The sequence below is a fragment of the Panthera onca genome, chromosome C1, assembly GCF_046562875.1.
Source record: "Panthera onca isolate mPanOnc1 chromosome C1, mPanOnc1 haplotype 2, whole genome shotgun sequence".
NCBI lineage: Eukaryota > Metazoa > Chordata > Mammalia > Carnivora > Felidae > Panthera > Panthera onca.
In genome coordinates, this window is record NC_138346.1 from 117,734,475 (window position 1) to 117,761,590 (window position 27,116).

General features: G+C 47.6%; 1 protein-coding gene across 4 annotated transcripts in view; it reads left to right on the forward strand.

The window, feature by feature from the left end:
* The first annotated feature begins 2,842 nt into the window (after positions 1-2,842).
* Positions 2,843-27,116, forward strand: part of PDZK1 (PDZ domain containing 1) — a 43,155-nt gene continuing 18,881 nt past the window's right edge. For 2 of the 4 annotated variants that reach the window (XM_078451509.1, XM_078451510.1), the window contains exons 1-5: positions 16,856-16,953; positions 20,169-20,380; positions 21,049-21,298; positions 23,471-23,607; positions 24,692-24,887. In XM_078451509.1, the coding sequence (XP_078307635.1) occupies positions 16,887-16,953; positions 20,169-20,380; positions 21,049-21,298; positions 23,471-23,607; positions 24,692-24,887 (862 nt within the window). In that variant the 5' untranslated portion in view covers positions 16,856-16,886. Of the gene's footprint in view, positions 3,047-16,855; positions 16,954-17,123; positions 17,209-20,168; positions 20,381-21,048; positions 21,299-23,470; positions 23,608-24,691; positions 24,888-27,116 lie in introns of those variants that run through there. The other 2 variants (XM_060622213.2, XM_060622214.2) reach the window with 2 other exon arrangements.

Genomic DNA, 27,116 nt, shown 5'->3' on the forward strand with positions numbered 1-27,116 from the left:
TATTCCAAAGCCCACACTCACACCTCTTACCTTCATGCCCTTCTACCCACACACCAGGCTTATCCTGCACACCCTCATGACACTGTTGTCTTCGATCCATGGTGTTTAGGGTCACAGAAACTCCAAGCTGGAAGAGACCCAAGCTGGAAGACCCACGTCTACTAGCGGTCTACTCCTTCCCCCTACACCTACTCCGAGCTCCCCAGCGGTGCGGGATATCTCTCTGTAACAAGATACAGAACCATCAGCCTCCATTGGCATACCATACCCCTAGACAAGGAAAGCTCAGTCCCTCCCTGGACTGTCCCTTATCAACAGGCGCAGTGACACTCACAGACAGGCTCCTTAGTCCTTCTGAACCGAGTCATCTTGGGCAGGATAATTGACCAGGTGAGTCTAGGCTTTTCTTATCTGTTAAATGGAGACAGTGTCTCAAAGGGTTGGGCTGAGGGTTAAACAGAATCATAGATATAAAGGCTTAACAGTCACATAATAGATGTTATTTTCTCTTCTCATTAACGTCTAGATCTAAGTAATCAGTAAAAAGACTGCTTTGCGTTAATCAGATCATATCCATTTACAGGCATGAGAGCTTTTAAAATTCAAGTTTTAGTGAGAGCAAACCTCATTCCGTTCAACCAACATTCCACTGGGAAAGGGTTTTGTCGCTTAAAAAAATAATTGTTTGTTTCTATTTAATTTTGAGCCAAAACTTTCTCTGCATTTCTCTGCATTTTCTATTTCCAGTCTCAAGGCTTGTGGCAATTTCTCCATAGTGCTGGGGTAAAGGGCAAGTCTGAGAAGTCTCCTGGTTAATATACATGCCAATGGGAGGGCTGTCTTTATTTTATTTTTGTCCAACTTTTTTTATTTTAGAAGTTTCAAGAATAAACATTACCGACTTAGGCTCCTTAACAGTGAAAGTATTATTTCTATGCAGTGCAATTCACCTATTTTACGTGGATAGGTTGATGAAATTTGGTAATTAAAAAAAATTAAAAAAATTTTTTTTAATGTTTTATTTATTTTTGAGACACAGAGAGACAGAGCATGAGCAGCGGAGGGGCAGAGAGAGGGGGAGACACAGAATCCGAAGCAGGCTCCAGGCTCTGAGCTGTCAGCACAGAGCCTGACGCAGGGTTCGAACTCACAAACCATGAGATCATGACCTGAGCTGAGTCGGACGCCACTCGACTGAGCCACCCAGGCGCCCCTAAAAAAAATTTTTTTTAACATTTGTTTATTTCTGAGAGACAGAGAGACAGAGTGCAAGTGAGGGAGGGGCAGAGCAAGACAGAGACACAGAATCCGAAGCAGGCTCCAGGCTCTGAGCTGTCTGCATAGAGCCTGACGTGGGGCTCGAACTCACAAACCGCAAGATCATGGTGTGAGCTGAAGTATGTTGCTTAGCCGGCTGAGCCACCCAGGTGCCCCTGAAATTTGGTAATTTTAGACAATTACATAGCCATGCGCACACTCAAGATATAGAACAATTCCCTCACCTTAAAGCTTCCCTTTTAGGCCCTTGATTTTAAGAGAGACATTGACAGATTGGCTGGGGTCCAGGGTGAGAAGCCATGAAGTCATGGCCAAGGAATAAGGGGTATTCACAGAATCCCAGAGAAAAGAAGGCCTATGGAGGATGTAAGGAGCCTTTTAATACTCAAAGGGCTGCTATGTAGAATAAAGAGTAGACTTAGGGTAGCTCCGGAGGGAACCATTTGGATTTATGAGCAGAAGTGAGAGACATTTTGATTCAATAAAAAAAAAGAAAATCTCTGAAAACAATATAATAACCATTATTTATGGATGATAAAGTGAGTCTCGGAGTTGGAGTGGATTACTCTAGATCAAACAGCTGGGAAATGGCAGAGTCAGCATTTGAACACAGGTGTTCCAGTCTTAAATTCAGATTTCCCCATTATGTCCTGCCTCTTGGGAAGACATCCACCCAGGAGGCCCAGGGCACATGGCAATACAGCTGAAAATGACCCGTTTTGAGTTAGCGGCTCAGATGTTTGTTGTTTTTGACCATTTACTCTGTGGTTTGGGCCCTGCCTTTGCCGGGGAAAGCCAAGGCCCAGCTGAGATCAGCAGCCCCTGCGGCTTGGGTGGAGGAGGGTTGAGGCCACCCGGTCCTCTCTGGGCTTGCGGTTTGCTTTGCCTTACTGCCTGGAGCAATTTCTTGCCCCGATTTCTAGTGTGGGCCAAGGATCCAGGTCAGTCAGCCGCCTGGCGTCGGGGCCTGCCCGTGTGGGTGCTGCTGCTAAGGGATCATCTGCTCAGGGCGGCTGGGGGGCGAGGGGCTGACGCAGGGCCCCTCCCCACCGCCCAGGCAGCCACAGCTACACTGAGGACTTGCTGAAACACCTCCCACCTTCCCTGGCTGGGCTTGCCTGAGAGACTCTCAGTGGGTGTGAGAGGAAGGCAACTGTCCGTAGTTTGGAGAATAGAAACAGAGCAGCCTCAGGTGAAAAAACTAAGGGGTGAGGAGAGGGCATCTGAGAAGAGGAAGGGAATCTGGGAAGTCGGAGCAGGGTTTGGCCTGCAGGCCTTCTACTCGGCGGGGGTTGCATGGGTTACCCCTCCCCAGGAAGGTCTCAGCATGAGGATGCCCAGGGGGTGGCCCTCAGCCCTGAGCCTGTGCTGGGGCACAGTGGACATTCTTAACACACTGCATATGGAGGTGTTGGTTGGGGTGACCATGACACCTGGCACGGAGAGGACCGAGGAAGGTAGAGGCGCCTCCTCCCCAGCTGCCCTTTCCCTCCTCCCCCTCCTCTTCTCTGGGAGGGGCGGACAAACAGTCGCATCCCCGCAGGGTTAGGCGGGCCCAGTGCTGACTGGCGTTAACACCAGCTCCGGGCCCACCAGCTGGCAGGAAGCAGGACAGAGGTCACTGGAACTCAGACCACAGGTCCCTGTTAAATACATCAGCTTTTAAATCAATCTTTGTTCAAAGTCCAGTGAGTTCCAAGACTAGAGCTGGCCAGCAGAGAGAGAATTCCCTGGTGAGCGGACCAGCTTTTCTTCTTCCCAGATCCAGGTAAGAGCTGACACTGGGTCCCCCTGCCTGAGGGCGCTGGCTGCCTGGGCCTGAGCCACCTTCTTTCTCTTCCTTTCTCCTTTTCCAAGCAGTGGCTGGCTGCCAGGGCACAAGGGAGGCTCATGGGGAAGGAGCTAGGGCCCTTTCGTGGGGTGGCGGGGTATTGCCCACACTCTGAGGTCCTCTCTGCTTGTGACTCCCGACCCTCACAGGTCAGGGTCTGCTTCACAAAGGGGTTGGCAAACTGATCCTCAGAAAAAGCTTTCCCAGGGTTGCCTGAGGGGGTGTTGGCGTGCACCCATAAGGGAGTGTGACAACGGAGCTCCCAGGAAGAAATGTGGAAAAACCAGGGGGTTTCTAGGCTGGCTGAGTTTTAAATCGACCTCTCCAGGCTCCACCCTTTGGAGTTTGTAATTCTAGGGTCTTGTGTGGGGCTGAAAATCTTTGTTTCTTTAACACGCTTCCAGATGATTTAGGTGTGTAGCCACGTTTGGGAACCATAGGCCGCTTCCTCAGCGGAAGAGTCAAGGGACTTCAGTGTGACTTCACCTAAGGGCTCACTGGCCGAGGTCGGGTCTGGGCTGGTTCTTCTCTCCTCAGCTGTCCCCGCAGGGTTGCACCGACGTGTTCTCAGGCCCGGATCCAGAAGCCACAGGGGCTGGGTGTCCAGTCACCTGTAGTCACATGTTCTTTTCCTGCAGCAAATAACTCAGGGACTTTGAGTTTGTGTGTTATGACTAAGTAAATTGTTCTTATCTTTGACTCTTTTGTATGTTCTTTGCACTATAAACTATGAAGTAGCTGGTAATGATGTCTTGTGTTCCTAGACCGCTGGCTAGGCAGCTCCTTCTCCTCCAGGGAAAAGGACTTGGGACTAGAATTCAAAGAGCCTGCCCTGGGATTTGGTTGTTAGTGACAGACCGTTGGAGGGGTCAGCCAACTGGAGCTTCAATTTCATCATCTATCAGTGAGGGCCTCTCCTTTTTCCCCAGGGTTGTACTGAACATAAAATTATAAACAGGATGTGTTTGAGGAGATTTAAAGCACAAAGGTAAGGTGTGTGCATTTCCAGTGTGTGTGTCCCAAGGCTCTGTGGGAAGAAACAGGCTCATAGGACTCATTGGGACTCCTTGTCCTGGTGTTTCATCGCAAAGAGCCTCTTTACTCACTTGTAAGTCAGGAGTCGAGAGTGGATCGCTGTTAATGACTAGCTCACCAAGTGTAAGGTGGGGCTCTAAGTATTCGGAGCTTCCCGGTTGCTTGGAAGGCTGGCTCTGTCCCATCATCTGGGTCTGAATCCAAATGTTACCTTTCCAGGAAGTGCTAAGCCTACCTGCCCCCCCACCCACCCCTGCTGTCCCACCACTGACTGTCCTCACACATAGCCTTTGTCACCAGAAATCCTCTCATTTACCTTCTACTTGTCACCCGTGCCAGATGTCAGGCTTCGGGAGAGCAGGGATCTTGTCCTTTGTGTCACCTGCAATAATCCCAGCTCTTGGGGCAGCTCCTGGCAGAGAGTAGACGCTTAGATATTTGGCTGAATGGAAGTTAGTTTGGCAGGGAAGGAGCTGCAAGAATAGAATCAGGATGGTTTTTTGTTGTTTATTTTTGAGAGAGAGAAAGAGAGCAAGCTGGGAGGGGCAGAGAGAGAGGCACACACAGAATCCGAAGCAGGCTCCAGGCTCTGAGCTGTCAGCACAGAGCCCGACGCGGGGCTTGAACCCATGAACTGCGAGATCATGACCTGAGCTGAAGTCGGAGGCATGACAGGGGCTTAACCAACTGAGCCACCGGGGCGTCCCAGAATCAGGATGTTTTTGATAAACTGCTCTTAAGGAGAGGACAGTTAAGAACTCTGACACTGTCCGATCATCTGAGGTCCTGGGTCTGATCACGTGGGCATGGGCATCTCTGGGTTGCATCTTGGTTAAATGATTTTCACATTTGTTGCATAGGAGTTTGAGGAGGGTAGCAAGTTCAACTGGACAAGTTTCCTCAAGATCTCGGCAACTCCTCTCCTTGGCATTTCGTGAAGGACCGTCCAGCTTTTCTTAATCTTGTTGCCTGGTTGTCCAGTGGCTGTGAAGGGTATGGGCATTGGCATTGACAAACTGCGTAGCAGAGCAGACACATTCTTATCCTCTGAGGCTCTGTGTCCGCATCCATCAAATGGCACAACAGTACCTCATTCTAGTGTTAGGAGGATCAGAGAGGGGAAGACACACAGGGCCTCGCACACTGTCAGTGCCGCTGTTTTGATGATCTTCGGACACCTTTGCCACAGGCAGGACCCCAGGGGAGGAAGGAGCACAGGCCGTGGCAAGGAGTGTTGATAAACAGGAAAGATAGCCTTGAGGCAGCAACGCAGGGTTTGCTCTGGGTCTGAGATGGCCTCCGGCATCCGAGAGGCTCTAAGCCTCAACTGCTCTCAGCACTGACGGCTCTTCTGTAATTGACAGGACGGCGCCTAAGATTCCTCACAGTCTCACCTGACCTGCTTCCTCCTTTCAACATATACCTGTTGTCTGGGCTTGCTGAGCCATTCACGTTCCTGAACACAGCGCGCTCTTCACCTGCGGTGCTTTCCTCCGTCCAGCCTAACTGCGTGCGTCCCCTAACACAGCATAGGCCTCATGGTGGGGAGGCTGGGGAGATGGCCGAAGGAGCCCTGACTCAAGTGGCTTTGAATCCAGGCTCTGTCGCTTATCCGAATAGCCATGGGAAACCGACTTAACTTTTCAGAATCTCTTTTTTTTTCCCTTGTAGAATGGAGCATTTGGATTAAATGCAAACTCATAACAGGTACCGAGGCTGGTGCTTGGTGCTTAGTAGGAACTCGATAAATATGTAAAACAGCAGCAAAGCATTTTCTTTTAAATGTTCTAGCACCCATGCCATCGTTGGGTAATTATGCTTGTGACTTTCCGCACCTCACTAGTGGGCTCTGTGAGGGCAGAACAGTGTCTAACCTGGCTGGGGCCTTGGTATCTGTCCCATAGTAGGAAGTGAATGTAACTTGTTGATTATATAAATGCTACTTGAAATTTGGATGATGGAGTGATGCCTTCAGATGGTAGTGGTCAGGAAGGGATTTGTGTTTAACTTAAAATTTGAAAATTTTAAATGGGTAGGTTTTGAATTCATTGACTTGGAAAGAATGTTTGCTTAGGAGCTACTATGAATAAGTAATCAGAGTGAGGAAGGTGCTTCAGGCAGAGCAGGTAGCACGAGCAAAGGGCAGGCTGGGTGTCGGTGGCCACGAGGAGGCCAGTTTGCTGTCTGCTGAGGAGCTCTGGGGAATGAGACAGGGCTGGGTATGCTGAGCCTGAGCAAGGGGTTTGGATTCTGTTTCTTCTGTTTGTTTTTAATGTTTATTTATTTATTTATTTATTTATTTATTTATTTATTTACTTTTGAAACAGAACGAGAGAGAGAGCATGTGCATGCGAGTGGGGGAGGGACAGAGAGCGAGGGAAGGACTGAGAACTCCAAACTGTCAGCACAGAGCCCGACACGGGGCTTGAGCCCATGAACCGTGGGATCGTTTCCTGAGCCGAAATCAAGAGTTGGACATTTAACCGACTCAGCCACCCAGCTGCCCTGGATTCTGTTTCTTACACAATTCTTTTAGCGCCTGACAAGATGAGGGCAAGATCTGAAGGCAGTGACCAGGAGAGCCCGGGGGCAGGAGGACTCTGGCACACACGAAAACAGGGAAGGGGTAGAAATGCAAGGTCAAGGGGCGCCTGGGTGGCTTAGTCGGTCAAGTGTCTGGCTTCGGCTCAGGTCATGATCTCACGGTTCGTGAGTTCGAGTTCCGCATCGGGCTCTGTGCCGACAGGGCAGAGCCTGGAGCCTGCTTCGGATTCTGTGTCTCCCTCTCTCTCTGCCCCTCTCCTGCTCACACTGTTTCTCTCTCTCTCAAAAATAAACAAATGCTGGGGCGCCTGGGTGGCGCAGTCAGTTAAGTCTCCGACTTCAGCCAGGTCACGATCTCGCGGTCCGTGAGTTTGAGCCCCGCGTCAGGCTCTGGGCTGATGGCTCGGAGCCTGGAGCCTGTTTCCGATTCTGTGTCTCCCTCTCTCTCTGCCCCTCCCCCGTTCATGCTCTGTCTCTCTCTGTCCCAAAAATAAATAAACGATAAAAAAAAAAAAATAGCTTGTTGAAAGGAAGATTTATTTATGTCTTTATGTCTGCTTTGCCGGAGACGTCTGTTGGTACCAGCTGAGACACAATAGGGTTCCTCCTATGCTGTTGGAAGAAATGGCACTTGTGAGGCCCTGGGGCTGGCTCTGAAGGAAGGCGGGCACGCGGGCACAGGGCAGGAGGGGGCACCAGGAGGCCCTTGGGCAGGGCTGGTGGCTGTAGGGAATTCTCGGCCCGTCTACAGTTGCTGACTTAACATCTCCATCTCCACCAACTGTGCTTTTGCGACAGGAGTCTGGTGTTCTGTTCGTCTCACAGATGCACTCTGGTGGTGTAGGAGCCCTGTGCTCCACGTGGGCCCAGTGTGCGGCCATTGCTCAGCCTTGCCAGTGACGCTGTTTCCTCCTTGCTGAAGTTGCAAGGGTTTTCTAGACCAGCAAGGCGTTCAGTGCAAAGCGAGCGGCATTCGGGCTGAATGTACCGCTGGGCCCCTGCCCTCTCTGCCCGGCCCGCCTTTGATGAAACAGACATAATTTACTCTTCGGTATCTCCTAGGTATACAATCAGATATCTATCCACAGTCACAATTCCTAGGGTTAAACATTATTCACCTGCTGTCTTGTGAAGTTGTTGTTGTTTAGTTTTTTCTTGGCTCCGGCGTTGGTTACGTAAGTGCCTTGCGAAGAGAGGCTATGTTTTGTACTCGCTGCACCACTGGTTCCCAACTAGGAGAGAGGACGGCACTAGACCCATGGTGCTCATGGCTGGCGGTTGCAGGGTACCCTGTTTGTGGAATAATCCAATTGTATCCTCTGCAGAAGACAGTCCCGGGGCCCCTTCTTTTCTCCTGAAGTCACTGCACCTGGCTGTCTCCAGTGACATCCCTCTTCTGTTTTTCTGCCTCCAAACAGAATGCAGCTCCCCCTACATCCTTTCTGTAATCTTCTGGAAAGTCAGTGATGCTACGTGGCCAGTGGGCCTTAATCACTAGTTACTCCTTGGCTACGGATGATCCACACCCGGACCAGCTTTCTGTATATTAGGTCATGCCTCCCTCATTCGATCTTCTCTACCCTCATCTGTTCCTTGGTCCCTGTGCTGGTTACCTCGTGTGCATGTCTGTTAGAGCTCATCTGCCTCAGGTGCCGGGACCCCCTGGCCCACTTAGCCTTGAAGTTTTATAAAGGCTCCCTGGCACTTTTTTTTTTTCTTAAATGTTTTATTTATTTTTGAGACAGAGACAGAGAGCAAGCAGGGGAGGGGCAGAGCGAGAGGAAGACACAGAATCCAAAGCAGGCTCCAGGCTCTGAGCTGTCAGCACAGAGCCCGACAGGGGCTCAAACCCACGGACTGCAAGGTCATGACCTGAGCTGAAGCCGGACGCTTAACTGAGCCACCCAGGCACCCCATCCCTGGCACTTTATACTTCCTTGATAGGTGGTATTTGGTTCTATTTTTGTAATTCCCTGGCTATCAGACTTACATGAAACTTCTGGGTTCTGAGGAATCTGAATTCATTAAGTTCATTATTTGCACTTTATTCCGTGAGGAACAAAATCCTCAGCCCTGACTTCCTAACAGCTAAAGCTGACTTTGCAGAGATGGCATTCAGGCCATGGATGGAAAATCGCCAACCTACTAATCAAGGGGCCTGCCTACCCCCAGCCCATCCCTCCTTGTCTGCTTCAAAAAGAAAATGGGGAACACTGTTCAAATATTCTCACAGAGGAGGGGGTCCCCAGGGCATCGGGGCTCCCACCAGAGGACAGGGAAGATGACGCAATGGCCTTCTGTGCTCCAGACACTGTGCTTAGATGCTCCACAGGTTCTGTCTTAAGCAATCTTCACCGTGCCCATATGCATCTCTGATTTCAGGCACACTTCTGTCTTTCAAAATCAGGGAAGTCACCCATATTCTTGGTGCTAGTAAGTGCCAACACTGGGATTAAAAACTGGGTTATTTTTTAAAACTCTTTTTCTTACTGATATCCTTTACCCAGACTCAAGTGATGTGGGAAGATGGAAATAAAACTACAAATTCCCGGGGCACCTGGGTGTCTCAGTCGGTTGAGCGTTCGACTTCGGCTCAGGTCATGATCCTGTGGTCCTCGAGTTTGAGCCCTGTGTCGGGCTCTGTGCTGACAGCTCAGAGCCTGGAGCCTGCTTCAGATCCTGTGTCTCCTTCTGTCTCTGTCCCTCCCCCACTCATGCTCTGTCTCTCTCTCTTTCTGAAGAATAAATAAACATTAAAAAAAATTTTAAAAAATATAAATTTCCTTTCTATCACCTGCATACCTAGACATCTCTTTTAGACTTTTCATGACTAGAAATTACTCTGTTTTAAAGATCTTTAAAAAAAAAAAAAGTTTACTTCTTTATTTTGAAAGAGAGAGAGAGCAGGGGAGGGGCAGAGGGGAGGGAGGGAGAGAATCCCAAGCAGGCCCCAAGTTCAGTGCAGAGCCCAACATGGGTTTCGATCTCATGACTGAGATCATGACCTGAGCTGAAGTTGAGAGTCAGACGCTTCACCAATTGAGCCACCCAGGCGTCCCTGTTCTAAAGATCTTTTAAGATGACTTTTCCAGGTCGATACCTTATTTTTTGGAACTACTCCTTCAGTACCTCCTTCCTTCTCATTCACCCTGCTGAGTCAGTCCCTGACCGCTCCTCTCTCTAGCCCTACACTGGTCTCCCGTTCCTGCTCTGTGCTCATCCTAAGTATAGAAATTCTCATCTTCTAGCCTTCTGTTTTTTACATAGGTCAAACCCCACCTTAGGGTAAAAGTTACCACTTTCTCCTATTTTTTTTTTTTTTTTTTTAAATCCAAGTTAGTTAACATATAGTGTAATAAGGGCTTCAGGAGTAGAATTTAGTGTCTCCTTCTCTTGTTGATGGACCCTATGGTGAGAAGAAGCCATGAGAAATCATCCTGATTGGTCCGCTATAAATTAGTAAGATTGACCTAACTATCTGAGGGAAAAAATTTAACTGAAGTTGTTTCTTAGAACATTGTATTCAATTTGTTGACTCATTTTAGTGAAACAATGCTGTGGCTACTGGAAATCCTTTTGGCCAGTGGTTAATAAACTGCCAGCCCAGGGCTCGATTCTGTTGCGTTTACATGGAGTTTCTTAAAAAACTGGAAATAGCTGTCGTTTTTTTACAATGGGGACATTCTGCATACATCCAGATTTCCAGATTCTCTTGAGAAGTCGGCAGATCCAGCTTTCTGGGTTCCTATTTCCTCACTGCAGCTGTCTTTTCCTGCCAAATGCCAGCTAATTCACAGGCCTCTCCCGGCCAGCCTCTGCAATTTGTCAGTTTGAACCCATGGACCCTTGGTCTGTGTTCCCAAAGATCCTCATTTGTCTCAGCTACTTTGCAGGAGGGATTGAAGGTCAGGTGAGTGGCCTTATTTTCCTCTTTCTCTCATTTTGTTTTTAACTTCTGCCCCAGTGGAAATATTTCATCCCATGGAGGTTAAACCCATTTCCTGTCCTGCCTTGATGGCAACATGCTGCTCATTTTCTTCACATTGGAAATAAAATCATCATCTCTGCTTTCCCCTCAGGCTGCTATCCCGATGCTCTCCATCATCCCTTTTTTTTTTTTTTTTCAATTTTCTTTAATGTTTATTTTTGAGAGAGAGACAGAGTGTGAGCGGAGGAGGGGCAGAGAGAGAGGGAGACACAGAATCTGGAGCAGGTTCCAGGCTCTGAGCTGTCAGCACAGAGCCCGATGAGATCATGACCTGAGTGAAGTCAGATGCTCAAACAACTGAGTCACCCAGGCGCCCCACCATGACACCATCTTTTAATGGTATCGCTTTTCTGTCAGTCACCAAGGCATGAGCTTGGTTTTCGCTGACACCTTCCCTTTGCAACACTGAACTCAAGCAGAAGCCTTGTGAGTCTCCTCACCGCCATAGTAAGAATACCATAAACTGGGCGGTGGAGTGTGTGTGTGCTTAAACAATAGAAATTCATTTCTTCACAGTTCCAGAGGCTGAGAGTCCGAGGTGAAGGCATCAGCAGGGTTGGTTTTTCTGAGGTCTCTCTACTTGGCTTGCAGACGGCCACCTTCTTTCTGTGGGTTGCACTCCCTGTGTCTCTTCATCATCTTGTAAGGATTATTGGATTATTTCCCTACCCTGTGACCTTATTTAACCTTAATGATCTCTTTGTAAAGTCCAGTCTCCAAATATAATCACCTTGAGGGTTAAGGCTTCAACAGAAGAATTTGGGGAGGGACACAGTTCAGTGCATAAGAGAGGGGAGTCTGGGGCTTGAAGCAGGAAAGGCATCACAGTTGGATAGTAGGAAAAACTGAGCTAAAGTAATAAATCTGGGAAACAAACGACCTTCCTGGAGCAGCAGGTAGAAGGAGACGGTGATGGCAGAATTAGAGCGATCTTGCAGCTCAGCACTGCGAGGAGCCAAAAGCACCCTGTGCGGGAGCTGGCTGTTCCTTGTGAGGGCAAACCACAACCCAGCTGCGTGTGAGAGAGGTCAGATTAGGGGGAGGAACAGGGGCCATGACACCCCCGGGGGCTGCCGACCTGTTGCACCTGTCCTCTGGTCACAGTGGGTGTAAATGAGTATTGTGGACACGGGTGCTGTTGAAACGGCTCTGACTGTGGCCACCTCTGCCTCCGGAAATCTGAGGGAACAGGACTGAAGGATTGATATAATCTGTCGCTTTACTGCTGTTGCCTCCACTCTGTTCTCACAGCTGCCGTGCCGGGTCAGGGCCTGACCGTCTGTGAGTAGGATTATTACAACGGCCTGTGACCTGGCCGCCCCACGGGGCTTCTTGGCTCCAGTGCATCCCGCCTGCCATTCTCGTGGAGCCCAGCTCTGAACCTGCCCTTCCTCTGCCTGTAGTGGCGTCTGCTGACCACGAAACTCAGGCCAGATCCTCGGGCTGGAGTTCAAGGCCAAGATTTTACAGCGTAGTCAAAACTAATAGAAGAATCTCAAGATCGGGTAATTAACAGTGGGAAATGATGGCAAGAGGTAGAGAGAAGGAGAACGGAAAATGTCACTAAGCTTAGGACACGGAAGTCCAAGGGCCCAGGTGGCTCAGTCAGTTGAGCATCTGACTCTTTTTTTTTTTTAATGTTTATTTTTATTTATTTATTTATTTTTTTAATTTTTTTTTTTAATGTTTATTGATTTTTGAGACAGAGAGAGACAGAGCATGAACGGGGGAGGGTCAGAGAGAGAGGGAGACACAGAATCCGAAACAGGCTCCAGGCTCTGAGCCATCAGCACAGAGCCCGATGTGGGGCTCGAACCCACAGACCGTGAGATCATGACCTGAGCCGAAGTCAGACGCTTAACCGACTGAGCCACCCAGGCGCCCCTATGTTTATTTTTATTTTAGAGAGAGAGACAGAGTGCAAGGAGGGGAGGAAGAGAGAGAGAGGGAGACACAGAATCAGAAGCAGGCTCCAAGCTCCAAGCTGTCAGCACGAAGCCCGATGCGGGGCTCGAACCCACGAACCATGAGATCATGACCTGAGCCGAAGTCAGACGCTCAACCGACTGAGCCACCCAGGCACCCCAAGCATCTGACTCTTGATTTCAGAAAGATAAATTGGCTGTCCTTTTTGTCATGTTGGGCCTTTAACTCTTCTCTGACCACACCCAAGCACGTTCCCACTTCCACACCTGACGTCCACATCGTTCTCAGTGTTTAGAATGTTCTCTTCCTACTTCCGTACCTATTGAAGTCCTACCTATCTGTTGTCAAGATCTACATCAAGTCCTACCTAATCTGTGAAGTCTTCCTGAATTTGCCCCACGTTGTAGGTCTTATAGCATTTAGATTGTGCTCATAGAGGTAACTCTTTTTGTACTAAAACTTTTCCTTTGCCCCTATTCATCTATAAAAGTCCCTTGAGAATAGAGGTGGTGTTTAACTTTATTCCATCAACCATTTAAGAGTATTTTGCATTTTTAAAAATGTTTATTTCTGGGGGGTGGTGGGAGAGAGAGAGCACATGCCTGCATGAGTGGGGGAAGGGCAGAGAGAGAGGAAGAGAGAGAATCGCAAGCAGGTTCCTCACCGTCGGCATGAAGCCCGACATGTGGTTCAAACACGTGAACTGTAAGATCATGACCTGAGCCAAAATCAAGAGCCAGACGTTTAACCCACTGAGCCACCCAGGTGCCCCAAGAGTATTCTGCATTCAAGTCAGGGCGAACATAGGTGGCCTGGACAAATGAAACCAGGGTCATATGTCTTCTTCTTGATGTTCAGTAGAAAGTGGAAGAACCTTTGATCACGATCCTAGGTGGCCTTCACCCAATCCAGTATGCTAACTGAGGAAGTTAAGGAGGGGGAAAGTGCTTGGAAGGGAACAAGAAGCTGAAGTAGAGCTGTCACGCATTCCTCTTGCCCAGGGGCTCATGGGATGACTGGAAGAACCACAGGATGACTGGTAGGGCCTCAGATAGGAATGGAGCTTAAGACTCCACCCACAGGGTGCTGGGGGAGGAGGCATGGCTTCTGCTTTTAAGGTTGGTTAGATTTAGGGGGTGGAAAGTGGCCCCACAGACTTAACCCATAGAGTGAAGACCACATGGGAGCCGTTCAAGGTTGTTTTCACCTGCTTGATCCTGTTTGCCTGGCTCAGAACTGGAACTTGGGGAGGGAGGCATGAGGCACAGGCTTCAGGTCACCATGTACTCCTATACTGTTGGCCAAGGCATTGACTGGCCAGAGCTGGATCCTGAGGACTGCACATGGTGGCCAGGGCCTCTCCTATCCCAGCTGCCCCCTTGGTTTCTCATGTTGAGTAAAGGTGAGCTTAAGGTGGCTGTTAATAGTTCACCCAACCTTGACATTCTTTTCTGATCCATGAAGGTGTTATCCCAAGACTGAGGAGAATAAGTGGGAGTTAGGAACAGCAAAGGGTGGTTTTAAGCACTAGTTTCTTAAGTTAGTGGGACCTTCTAAAAAGGCTCCTGTTCGGGTTTCAAGCCTGGAGCCTGAGTCAGTAGATCTGGGGTGAGGCATAGGCATCGATTTCTAGAAATCTCTATAGGTGATTCTGGGGGCCAGCTAGGGTTGGAATCCAATCTGTAAGGTGCTTGGGAGGTTCAGTGAGGTTGTGTACATGCCTGGCACACAGCGAGTTTTCAAATGGCAACGTGATTTATTATTGCATCACCTGAAGGTCTGTAGATGTATACTCTTTCGACGAAGTATATCTGTTCACTCAGATGAAAGTGGATGGGGCCTTTGGGCATGAGTGGACAACTCCCAGGATTGAGGAGATGAACGAAGATCTTATAATTCTTGCTTTACTTCACTTTTCTAGGAGCTGTCCTTTCTTTTCCTTCCTCAGAAGAATTTGATCTCCTGACTTGTGTTTTATCTGATCTTTAGCAACTTCAGGATTCCTTTATGAAACACCTGGAGGCTCACAGGAGTTAGACAAATAACTCTGCTTTGGAGTAGGGCACGTTTCAGAGAACCCCATGTTCACTTTTGTATTGGGAAATGCTTTGTGTTCTTGTCAGGCTCCCACTGACCTTGAGACTCTCAAATATTTCTTAGGAGATCATGGAGTTTTCATGAGCTAAGTGGCTTTAAGATCCCTTCACTCCCACCCGTTTCCTGCACTGGGTAGGCTTATGAGCATTCATGTCTATGATAGTTTTCTTTTCTTTTCTTTTCTTTTCTTTTCTTCTCTTCTCTTCTCTTTTAATTTTTTAGAGCATAAGTAGGGGAGAGGGGCAGAGAGAGAGAAACAGAGAGAGAGCAAGCGAACCTTAAGCAGGTTCCACGCTTAGCACAGAACCTGATGTGGGGCTCGATCCCATGACCCTGGGATCATGACCTGAGGCAAAATCAAGAGTTGGACGCTTAGCAGACTGAGCCACCCAGATGCCCCTATGATAGTTTTAAATTAGAAATTTCCACATATAACAATTATCTTAGAACAGAGAATGTTTTATTTTTAATTTTTGTCTTTTTTGTAGCTGGCACACAATGTTATATTCTTTTCCGGTGAATATAGTGATTTGACAACTTTATACTTTATGCTGTGTTCAAGTGTAGCTACCCTCTCTCACCGTACAACACTATTACAGTACCATTGGCTGTATTCCCTATGCTATACCTTTTATCCCCGTGACTGATTCATTCCATAACTGGAAGCCAATATCTCCCACTCCCCTTCCTCCCTTTTGCCCATTCACCAACCCCTCCCATCTGGCAACTCTCAGTTAGTTCTCTGTATTTATGGGCCTGTTTCTGCCTTGTTCACTTTTTTAGATTCTATATATAACTGAAATCATATTGTATTTGTCTTTCTCTGGCTTATTTCACTTAGCATTATACCCTCTGTGTCCATTCATGTTGCTACTAATGGCAAGATCTGATTCTTTTTAGTATATGTGCTGCCAAAGCGAGCACAAGATCTCATTCCTTTTTATGGCTAATATTCCATTATTTAATATAATTAATATATTACATATTAATATATTAACAATAAATATATATTTGTACATTATATATTAATATATTATATCATTAATTTATTAATATTATATATATTAATATTACATATTAATATTATATAATTATATATATAATATATATATTTCCATCTTCTTTATCCATTTGTCTATTGGTAGACACTTGGGCTGCTTCCATATCTTGGCTATTGTAAATAATTCTGCCATACACAGGGGTGCACGTATCTTTTTGAATGAATGTTTTTGTTTTCCTTGGGTAAATACCCAATAGTGAGATTACTGGACCGTATGGTAGTTCTCTTTGTAATTTTTTGAGGAACCTCCATACTGTTTCCCACAGTGGCTGTACTAATTTTCATTCCCACTGGTAGTGCACAAGGGTTCCTTTTTCTCCATATCCTTGCCAGCACTTTTTATTTCTTTTTGTTACTGGCCGCTCTGGCAGGTGTAATGTGACACCTCTGTGGCTCTGACTTGTGTTTTCCTGATGATGAGTGATGCTGAGCATCTTTTCACGTGTCCTGTTGGCCATCTGAATGTCTTCTTTGGAAAAATGTTTATTCAGGTCCTCTGCCTATTTAAAAAGCAATCAGATTATTATTATTATTATTATTATTATTATTTTGTTTTGTTTTCGTTTTTGTTTGCTTTTTCTTTTGGTAGAACAGGGAAATTTCTGATGTGCAGGGTGACAGGTAAGGCACACTTCACTACAAGTCCTGTCGACTTCAGGATCAACTGAGTGGAGTCTCACTGCTTCCCCAGCCAGCCCTGCCGAGGAAAGTCCGGCAGCTTCCAGACCCAGACACACAAACTGAGGGGAAAATGAGCCGACTTCTGAGCCTCTGCCAACCAAATCGAATTCTCTTGGCTTTTTGGGTCTAGTTTTTGTAGATCATGAACCCTTAGGAACAGCTCCTGGCTCAGACTTCTCTGTGTGCAGGCTGGTGGTGAGGGGGTGTTGACTCGGGGTCAGAGATGGGCCCATGTTGATGGTTGTCTGAGAGGTTAGAACCCTTGGCCAGCTTGGAGCTCAGAAGAGTCCTCTGGGTCCCACCAGCTATTTCTTTCGTGTGGTAAATAGCCCAGCGGCTTCAATTCTTTCTTCTCTGGCCACATCCAGAGGTCCTGTGTGCCCTCCTCTGTCGTCATTGCCTTGCCTTCCCAACTTCTAAAATGTGCCGCGTTTTTCTTCTGGGCCATGGGCATATTATTCTCTTTCCTCGTAGCAAAAATCTACTCCTTTTGGGAGAAGGTGGGGTCTAAAGGTAAGATTAATAATTAAGATTGATTAGAAAAAATATCTGGCTCTCAGCCCTGAGTCTCTCCTGTCCACCAGCCAGCACTTTGTTCTCTTTCCCACAGACAAACAACTTTGTTGCCAAGAATTGACTTTCTTCCCAGAGCTCAGAAATGGTTACAGCTTTCTTTCATTTCTAGGGTTTTATTTTGGCGATGTGAACTGGGGGAATAACGCCTGTTGAAGATTTAATGGGCTCCAGCACTGGATGATTGCTGATACGGTATTATAGAAATCCATATGCTTTCGCTAGTTAAACACTTGTCCACCATAGGGATCTGGGCTGGATTTTCTCAGGAAGCAGAAGACGGAGATTGGGGCTGAAGAAACAGCCCTTAAATACAAAGATCCTTCCTATTAGGCCCTGTGTTCCAGAGTCCCAGGCATCCTCATCACAAAGCAGCAGGTCGTCGTGGATCCCAGCCCCGATTTAGGGGCCAGTGTAACACCAGGATGCAGATTAGATGGACCCAGGCCTGGAGCTGGACTGGAGCCCAGCCCCTTTGACTCCTAGCTGAATTGTCTCTCAGCAAGATGGCCAAGGAAATAGTTTTAGGGCTCTGAGGGTCCAATGGAAGGCCTGGCTTTGGGGTTTCAATATGTTTTTCTCTGCTGCTGTGGTGGAAGGAGTTACATATTTCATCAGTGTGGCGTGGGCACCGGCATTAATCCTTCAGCGGCTGACCAGTGGGGAGGGCTGATGGGTGGGAAGGGCTGACGGGTGGCAGGAGGATGTAGGGGGCCAGCGCCCAGGCTTCAAAGACACAAGTGTGGATCTGAGTGATTGCTGTCTGGCTGTTGGAAAACTTTCATCAAACAAACAATTTGGGATCTTGCCAAGAAGCAGTGATCTGTCTTTTCTTGTGTGTTGAGCTTTTGGGTCTCTACCGAGACCCAGGAAAATGTTGCCTCTTCCCCACTCCCCAAACACAGGACTAGTCTCCTAGCAAGGTGGTTTCACATTCTATCCTCCCAGACCTGCAGAGAAAGAGATTTTGATCCTGTGGCTGACTCCCAGGGTGGGAGATCGCTGAATTTTAGGGGTGAGGGCCTGAGAAATGGCCTTATTTTGATTATAAGGACTTGTTGCAGATTTTGCAGGATTTGGTTGAGGTTTGTTTACAATTGCTCCCAAATTTCGGAGGGCTCTGGGTTTTTTCTAGCTTTTCAGCTCTATGAAATTGCAAGCTGAGAGGGATCTAGAGGTGAGTGGACAGCGATGTGGATTCAAGCTGGAAAATGGAAGTGATACTTGCAGGCCAGATGCTCAGCAGAAAGAAAAAGTAAAGGCCCAGGGAGCCTGGGTGCCTGCATGCAAGGAAGCCCTGCTCTGGTGATGCCCAGTCCCTCCTAATGCCCTCCTCTGTCTCCTCCCAAAGCAGTGCTTTCCTGGCGATGGGTCATGCTAGGAGGGCTGCGAAGCTCCCCCATGGGTGGGTGATGACCTCACGATTGTGGCTCTATTTTTCTCTTCGCGGGAGACACAGCGGGGAGGGCTCAGCCCCGGGCCCTCGGTGAGAGATCACTTGGAACAGTGTCTATTTGTTTGTTTTCTTGGCCGCTTAGTCATTCGGGCCGCTGGTGGCGTGGCCGCCAGACTCCGCTGAGACTGTCTGTAATGGCCAAGTTGTCAGGCAGCAGGAGGCTTTCTGCCAGGTTTGAACTGTATGTCTCTGTGGGCATGAAGGTCAGAGATGGCTATCTGGGATCACCATGGGGTGGCTTCTAAGGAGCCTGGAGCACTTTGCTGTCTCTCCTCCACGCCCCACCCCCCACCCCCCATACCCCACACGGTCATCTGTACCTGTCCCTCCAGGAGGGAAGGGACAGACGGTTTATTCTCTGATTTACTGGTAGGGAACTGTGACGAGCCGAGCACGAGGCTTGCGCAGCAGGCAGCGTGACCTCAGAGTCCAGCCTTCTGCTCCTGGACCTCTGCCTGGCACCAGCCGATCTGGCTTCTGTTCTCGCTCTCCTGTGGAAGAAGATGCTTACGCTAGGAGGGATCGATGATGCTGGCAGGAGCCTTCCCCGTACGAACCTAGTGCCAAAGTCCCAGCTGGTGGTTTTCATACTTGTCCTTGCTTCCTCCTGTGGCCCGGGGCCCTGCTCTGGCAATGAGGCAAGAGGAAGGGCAGGATGGATGGGAACAGAAGCTGCTTCAAACAGGAGAATCTGACCTGGCCACAGGAGTCCTTTCTCTGTTGGGTATCCCTACTTTGCTCTAAAACTTCAGGGTCCTGGTTCTCTGTCTCCTCTCCAATAGGCCAGGCCAGCTCTGAGGCCTGGCTTCTCTGGTTTTTAGTTGTTTGAGGTCTTCCTGATCCTGTCCTACCTTACCTGCCTCCCACTAGTCCTTCAGGTCTTGGGAAAGGCGTTTTCCCAGGAAGCCATTCTTCCTTCTGCCTGTCCCAATCCCTGCTCCCAGCGCCCTCTGTTATAGTCTGCCTTATCACTGTGTTCTTTCCTAGCATATCCCTCACCATGTGTTGTTGTAAAAATGTGTGGCCTCTGTATGAGAGGCGAAGTAAAGGTCCATGTTGTCCACAGATTTATCCTCAAGGCCTACTACTTGGGAGGCTCTTTAAATATTTGAATGAAAGTGGGCTTGTATCTTTCTTTCTTTCTTTTTTTAAAAATTTATTTATTTATTTTGAGAGAGAGAGAGAGAGAGCATGAGCATGAGCAGAGGAGGGACAGAGAAAGAGGGAGACAGAGAATCCCAGGCAGGCTCCATGCCATCAGCACAGAGCCCAGCATGGGGCTCGATCTCACGAACCATGAGATCATGACCTGACTGAGATCAAGAGTTAGACGGTTAACTGACTAAGCCACTCAGGTGTCCTGGGCTGGTATTTCCTTAAAATATTTAGGTCAGGTGTTAAACCTACTTTCTTTAGGAAACAAAGAGGAATTTGGGTTTGGAGCTATTGAAACTGAAAAATCTATGTCTGGGACCCAGCCAAATACATGGGTCTGAAACTCAAGTAAAAAGGTCATCCTTTGGGAAATAGATTTGGAAATCCTTGGCAGGTCCTGGAAGGCGGCCTCCTAAACCTCAGTGTTGCTACAGTCTAGATTTGGTGTGATTAGAAGAAGAGAATTATGGGAGATGGAACACACGGGTTCTTTCTCCAAGGGGATTTTCTGTCCCCTGGGTTTATCCAATTTTTTTCATCACAGAAATGGCCTCCACCTTCCACCCACGAGAATGTGAGCTGTCTAAACAAGAAGGGCAAAGCTATGGCTTCTTCCTGCGAATTGAGAAGGACACTGATGGCCACCTGGTCCGGGTGGTTGAGAAGGGTAGCCCAGCGGAGAAGGCGGGCCTCAAGGACGGAGATCGAGTTCTTAGGATCAATGGTGTCTTTGTGGACAAGGAGGAACATATGCAGGTGAAAGGGACATTTGGGGTTCTTCTAGGATCTCTTTGGCTCCCACATATCTGCTGATTAGTGTTTGGGGTCAGCAGAGGTCTCCCAGCTGCCACTGACAAGGCAGACACCCTATGGCTGTACTTTCTGCCGGTTGATTGTCTCCTCCAAATTAACTGAGAACCACAAAATGGTTCTTAGATTGAATAGTGTCAGAGCTAATAGGCACTGGGTTTGCTCTAGGCTAGAAACTATGCTGGGCGGCTTCATAATCATTATTTTGTTGAACCTTTGTCACAACTCATGAGGTACGTATTACCATTCTGCAGATGAGGGCTCAGAGGCTCCGATGACTTACTAAATGTCTTGATGCAGTGAACATGTGGGACGGTCTGACCTTACCCCACTTCTGCCTGCCTCCCCATGCACGCCCTTTCCACCACACCATGCTGTTTCCATGAGCCCAGCTGGGATCGGGGCGCTCTAAGTTCTAACAGTGCTAGAGCCCCGCCCCCTCCAGCCCGCACCTGGTTCTTGGGAGGGGTGGGGTAGAGACGGCTGGACACTGTGCTGACTGTTTGGGCTTCAGAGACCAGCATTCAGAATCCTCTGGATCCAGAGACTGAGCCAGATGGCGAGCATCCCCTGGAATCGCTTCTTGGTTCAAGTTATCTTTTTCTTCCTCCTAGGTTGTGGATCTGGTCAGAAAGAGTGGGAACTCCGTGACTTTACTAGTCCTGGATGGGGATTCCTATGAGAAGGCCATGAAAAAACGGGTAGACCTGAAAGAGTTGGGTCAAAGTCGGAAGGAGCCGAGTTTGAATGATAAGAAACTGCTCCCTGTGGTGAAGGAAGGAGCAGAGACTTGGACGCAGCCGCGTCTCTGCTACCTGGTGAAGGAGGGGAGCAGCTATGGCTTCTCTCTGAAAACTGTCCAAGGTGGGCTTGAGGGCAGGATTTCCAGAAGAAAGATACTGTTATTGGCTAATGGCTTCTTTGACCACCTTTTCAGATGCTATGGCTGTCTAATTGTAGCTTCTCCCTCCCCTCTCCCTCCTTCCCTGACCCTTCCCTTGCTTTGACGATTGTGCAACAAGGGATCAAAACACTGGACCCATCATGGGGTGATGAGGGGCCACTGGGCACTCCTGTCCCCTAGTGTTAGGCTGAGCTTTGAGGTCAGAGTGTTAGAGGGCTGGTGCTTCTTTGTTATTCTTTCCTAGCTCCTTTAGGGTGAGGGTGGAGGGGAGAAGGGGGAATAAAAGGCAAGAAAAAGGAAATTTTTCATAATAGCTACTTTTGAGTAAGGGTGCTGTCTTTCCACTTCAAGTGCCCAGGTGATCACACATTCAACAAATTCTTGAGGGCCTGTTGATGTGGCAGACACCATTCTAGTGGCTGAGGATGCTATTAAAAATCCCACCCTCCTGGGGTGCCTGGGTGGCTCAGTCGGTTGAGCATCCAACTTCGGCTCAGGTCATGATCTTGCAGTTCATGAGTTTGAGCCCCGCGTTGGGCTCTGTGCTGATAGCTCAGAGCCTGGAGCCTGCTTCGGAGTCTGTGTCTCCCTCCCTCTGCCCCTTCCCCACTCATGCTCTGTCTCTCTCTGTCTCTCAGAAATGAATAAACGTTTAAAAAAATTTTTTTTTAATAAAAAAAAAATCCCACCCTCCTATGACATTTAAATAGTACCTTCTCAGCTATGGCCCAGCCTCAACTGCTCTGAGGTACATCCCTGACCTCTGAGAGGTACATAGTGATCTGAAAACTCCTGACCACCAGAAAGTACTAGAAACTCTGTTTGTAGAGTTTCAGAGATACAGACTATGCAATTGACTGTGGTTCCGTAATGGTGTCTCTGGGATTTAGAGCCATAGAGGCTACTGGTTCCACCTTGAATTTGCTCCTCCCATGTTCCTTCTGATACTGGAGAAGCACTGGTCATAATTGGGTAAGTGATAAAGAACAGACCAATAGTAAACATAAAACTTGTTTCCAAGGCCTATTTAACCTATAGCAAGAGATATAAACTAGGTAGAAGAGGCATTTCTCAAGTTTGTCCACTGTTAAACATAATGGTGTAGGTGGTCAAGGGAAGCCTGGCATTTCTTAGAAGTCCATTATCAGCAAAATGGTAAAAAAATTATCATAATTCAGATTCAATCCATTTGGCCCTTGTGTTAGTGAACATAATGCATGGTTTAAATAAGCTTTAGGAAGAAAATGTTTTCTACATGACAAATATATAACAAGAGAAATTGTAATGGGAGAAATTTTAAGACAGCAGTTTCTACTGTTATTCCTTACAAGTGATTTATTTTGTCATTATGAAGCTGCCCTTTGCCTAGGTTGAAATATTAATATCTTGAAAGAATTGATATCATTTCTATATCTATCTATATCTATATCTATATCTATATCTATATTTGTATCATTTCTATATCTAGCTGCCTTCTGTGGCTCTGTCCTCCTAGGCTTGCATCAATGAGATTTGGTGACCTCATTGGTACATGATGGTTGGTGATAGAACTAGTTAAAGAGGACAGGGGGCACCTGGTGGCTCAGTTGACTGTCCGTCCGACTTCAGCCCAGGTCATGATCTCACAGTTTGTATGTTGGAGCCCCACGTCGGACTCTGAGCCCTGACAGCTCAGAGCCTGGAGCCTGCTTCCGACTCTATGTCTCCCTCTCTCTCTGCCCCTCCCCTGTTCACGCTCTGTTCTCTCTCTCAAAAATGAATAAACGTTAAAAAGAATTAAAAAAAAAATAAAAGGACAGAATGGAACAGATGCTTTCTAATTCCACAAATGCGAAGAATGGGAGTGTGACAGCGATACAGCCCGGGCACAGCTCGGTGCTTTTCCGGTTCAAGAGGCCAGTGCCACCTGAGATTCCTTCCTTGCGTTTAGTTGGGGTCGGAAATTCTATTCGAATCAACAAAACCCAACAAAGCTCCTAGCACAAAGCCAGGAGCTGTAATTATAATTCTAGATCAGAAGGCAAAGTTAGCCTTAAAATTGGAGGTTGTAATTTTTACGTTATTGGGAGGAAATCCCTTATTGTTGGACTTTCTGTGTGATGGAGTTGTGATGCTGGTCCACTCCCTTTCAGGCAAAAAGGGAGTGTACATGACTGATATAACACCTCAAGGTGTGGCTATGAAAGCTGGTGTCCTGGCCGGTGATCACTTGATTGAAGTAAATGGAGAGAATGTAGAAGACGCCAGCCATGAGGAAGTCGTTGCAAAGGTATAGCCCAAAGGGGCACTTTTCTTACCTTTTACTCTCCTCCTATTGGAAGTGACAGGAAGACAGGAGTGGTAGTTTATGATGGAAGGAATATAATGATGGGAAGCTAATCCTTTGCTTTCAGAGTGAATAGACTCACTAGTGGTGTCAGCAGGGTTAGCATAGGGTTTTGGAACAAGGCTAGTTTCATGTTATTTCAAAGAAAAGGGTTCTTTTTTTATTTATTTTTTTATTTAAAAAAAAAATTTTTTTTTTTAATGTTTATTTATTTTTTGAGACAGAGAGAGACAGAGCATGAATGGGGGAGGGGCAGAGAGAGAGGGAGACACAGAATCAGAAGCAGGCTTCAGGCTCTGAGCCATCAGCCCAGAGCCTGACGCGGGGCTCGAACTCACGGACGGCGAGATCGTGACCTGAGCTGAAGTCGGACGCTTAACCGACTGCGCCACCCAGGCGCCCCAAAGAAAAGGGTTCTAAAGAACTGTCAACTTTATCTTTTGGATCTTTTTGTACCTGATTGGGAGCTCCGTCTGAATTTATAACAAATTGAGTGTTTCACTAAAATGTTTTAGCTCAAGCTGGCAGATAACCAACGTGATGATGAATATAGAGCTACGTGTAGGAGGTGTTGGAAGACCTGTTACCCCAGGTCTTATGTCCTGGGTCCATGACACATGTTACGCTCTCAGGTTTTCCTTTGAGGTCACGTGGAACCATGAAAACTGACCAACTTCTCCTGGTAGAATAATTTTTCACAGTAGACCTTTACCTTCTTTTCCAAACTTCTCTAGACGTAAGTACTTCGCTTAAGTACCTTTCTGGGTTTTCTGAATCTCAGCTCTCACTTGGGTTCAGTTAGCATCTGTGTGGGTGAGGTCATACTTAACAAAGGGGAAAACAGCTGTAGAAGTGGGGATCGAGAAATCCCAGGGAGATCAGGAGGTAGTGTTATAGTTCAAACTCAGGCCCCACACTGCATATTTTCTGTCGAACCTAGAGACGTGTGCCTCTGCGCAGGAGCTCTCCTCCTCCCCCGCGCCTTTCTTGGAGACCGCTGTCAGTCTTACTGTGTGTGCTGTTCCAGGTGAAGAGTTCTGGAGGCCGCGTCGTGTTCCTGCTGGTGGACGAGGAGACTGACAAGCTCCACACCGAGCAGAAGACCAGATTCAGGAGAGAGACGGCCAGTTTGAAACTGCTACCCCACCATCCCCGGCTCGTGGAGATGAAGAAGGGGAGCAATGGCTATGGTTTCTACCTGAGGGCAGGCCCGGAACAGAAAGGTGAGGCGCTAGACGAGCAGAAAGCGTGGCAGTGGAACCAATTGAACAATGAAGTCCAATTCTTCATCTTAGTCCGACTCCAGAGTTCTGTTAGGCCCCCAACTTCCTAGCTGCTGCACGAGGGGACAGTAAGAGACTAGAAGGCATAGCTGGGTCATTTTCCATGGGGGCCTGACAATGGGCCTCTCGGGTTTTCCTTAGCAGAATGATAAAGCAGAATTTTAGATCTGGGTGGTAGCGTGCTGTAAATTTGCTCTCCAGGGGGGAAAAAACCCACCTAATTTGTAGCATTTGTTGATCTATTTTATTTTATTTCGGTGGTGCAAATACTCCCATTACATCTGATTTCAAGCTACCAATGTGCTGTCACAGAGTGCAATGTGGAGAAGTATTGGCGAGAAAGGGTTCTCACGAGCTTGGACGAGCCAACTCCAATACGCCACCAGATCCGAGGCAGAGGTGTGGGCTGGGGCCTGGGAATCCAATAGAACCAGGAATCTTTCTGATTCCTTGCAACTCAACAAGAAAAGAACTACAGTCCTTCTAGGGAAGCTGAATACATAAAAGAACGCAGCTTCAGGCCATTTTGCAAGCTGTTATTCTCCTAGAAGTTGCTATGTTCTGTTCATTATGTATATTTGAATTAATCGAATGTTAATTTGATTCATATTATATAAAAGCATCCTCAGGGCCTTCTAGAATATCAAGTGGATCAAATAGGAGTTCTTCAGTCAAGGAGCCTCCTGTTTAGTAGAGGAGATGCAATACTTATGTCTGTAACTGAAGGTAGTTGTGAGGAGAACCTTAATATGGGTTAGATAAAATACTGTTGGAATTCAAGGTTGGAACACATTTTCCTTACTAAAAGAGTACAGGAAGACCTCATGGTAGAGATGGCACCTGAGCTCAGGCTTTGCAGGTATGAATAGAATTTGGACAAACAGATGGTGTGGGAACAACGCAGTCCATTCCATTAGGATGGGATTGTGTGAATAAAGCAGGGAAATATGGGCACAGTTTGGCATCTGAGGTGTAGCACAGGAAACCATGTTAGAAAGGTAGGTTGGAGGGGCGCCTGGGTGGCTCAGTCGGTTGAGCGTCCGACTTCGGCTCAGGTCATGATCTCGCAGATTGTGAGTTCGAGCCCCGCGTCGGGCTCTGTGCTGACAGCTCGGAGCCTGCAGCCTGCTTCGCATTCTGTCTCCTTCTCTCTCTACCCCTCCCCTGCTCATACTCCGCCTCTCTCTGTCTCTCAAAAATAAATAAATGTTAAAAAAAAAAAAAAAAAAAAAAGAAAGGTAGGTTGGAAAGAGATGATGAAGGGCCTTTAATACCAGGTTGAAGAGTTTAGACTTGGCTCTGTGGTCGATGGGGAGTTAAGAGTTTTTTCAACAGTGTGATAAGAAAAAATTAAGCCTATAGCACCTTGGGGGCTTACACATCTCAAACACAATCCTAATAATTCTGCAAGAAGAATTTCTGAACTTAAAGGCTTGGAGAAGATACAGTAATTATTATAAAGTCAAATAGTTGTGGTTTAACTGGGACCAAACTCAGGTCTGTTCTGTTCTTTTTTTTTTTTTTAATTTTTATTTATTTATTTTTTTTAATTTTTCTTTTTTTAACGTTTATTTATTTTTGAGACAGAGAGAGACAGAGCATGAATGGGGGAGGGCCACAGAGAGAGGGAGACACAGAATCTGAAACAGGCTCCAGGCTCTGAGCTGTCAGCACAGAGCCCGACGCGGGGCTCAAACTCATGCACTGTGAGATCATGACCTGAGCCGAAGTCAGACGCCTAACTGACCGAGCCACCCAGGCACCCCTAATTTTTATTTTTTAATGTTTTTATTTATTTTTGAGACAGAGACAGAGCATGAGCAGGGGAGGGGCAGAGAGAGAGGGAGACACAGAATCCAAAGCAGGCTCCAGGCTCTGAGCTGTCAGCACAGAGCCCGATGCGGGGCTCTAACTCACGCACTGTGAGATCATGGCCTGAGCCGAAGTCGGATGCTTAACCAACTGAGCCACCCAGGTGCCCAGGTCTGTTCCGTTCTAAAGCCCACACTCGTGCTGTTGCCCTGGGGAATGACTTGGTCCGACATTGCATCGAGAAGAATCTGAAGGCAGATCTGTATTGGAGAAGGCAGAGATCAGGGACAGGGAGAGCAATTCATAACTGAAGGTAGGTAGAGTTTAAGGCAGGAACAAATACCACCTGCATTGAGG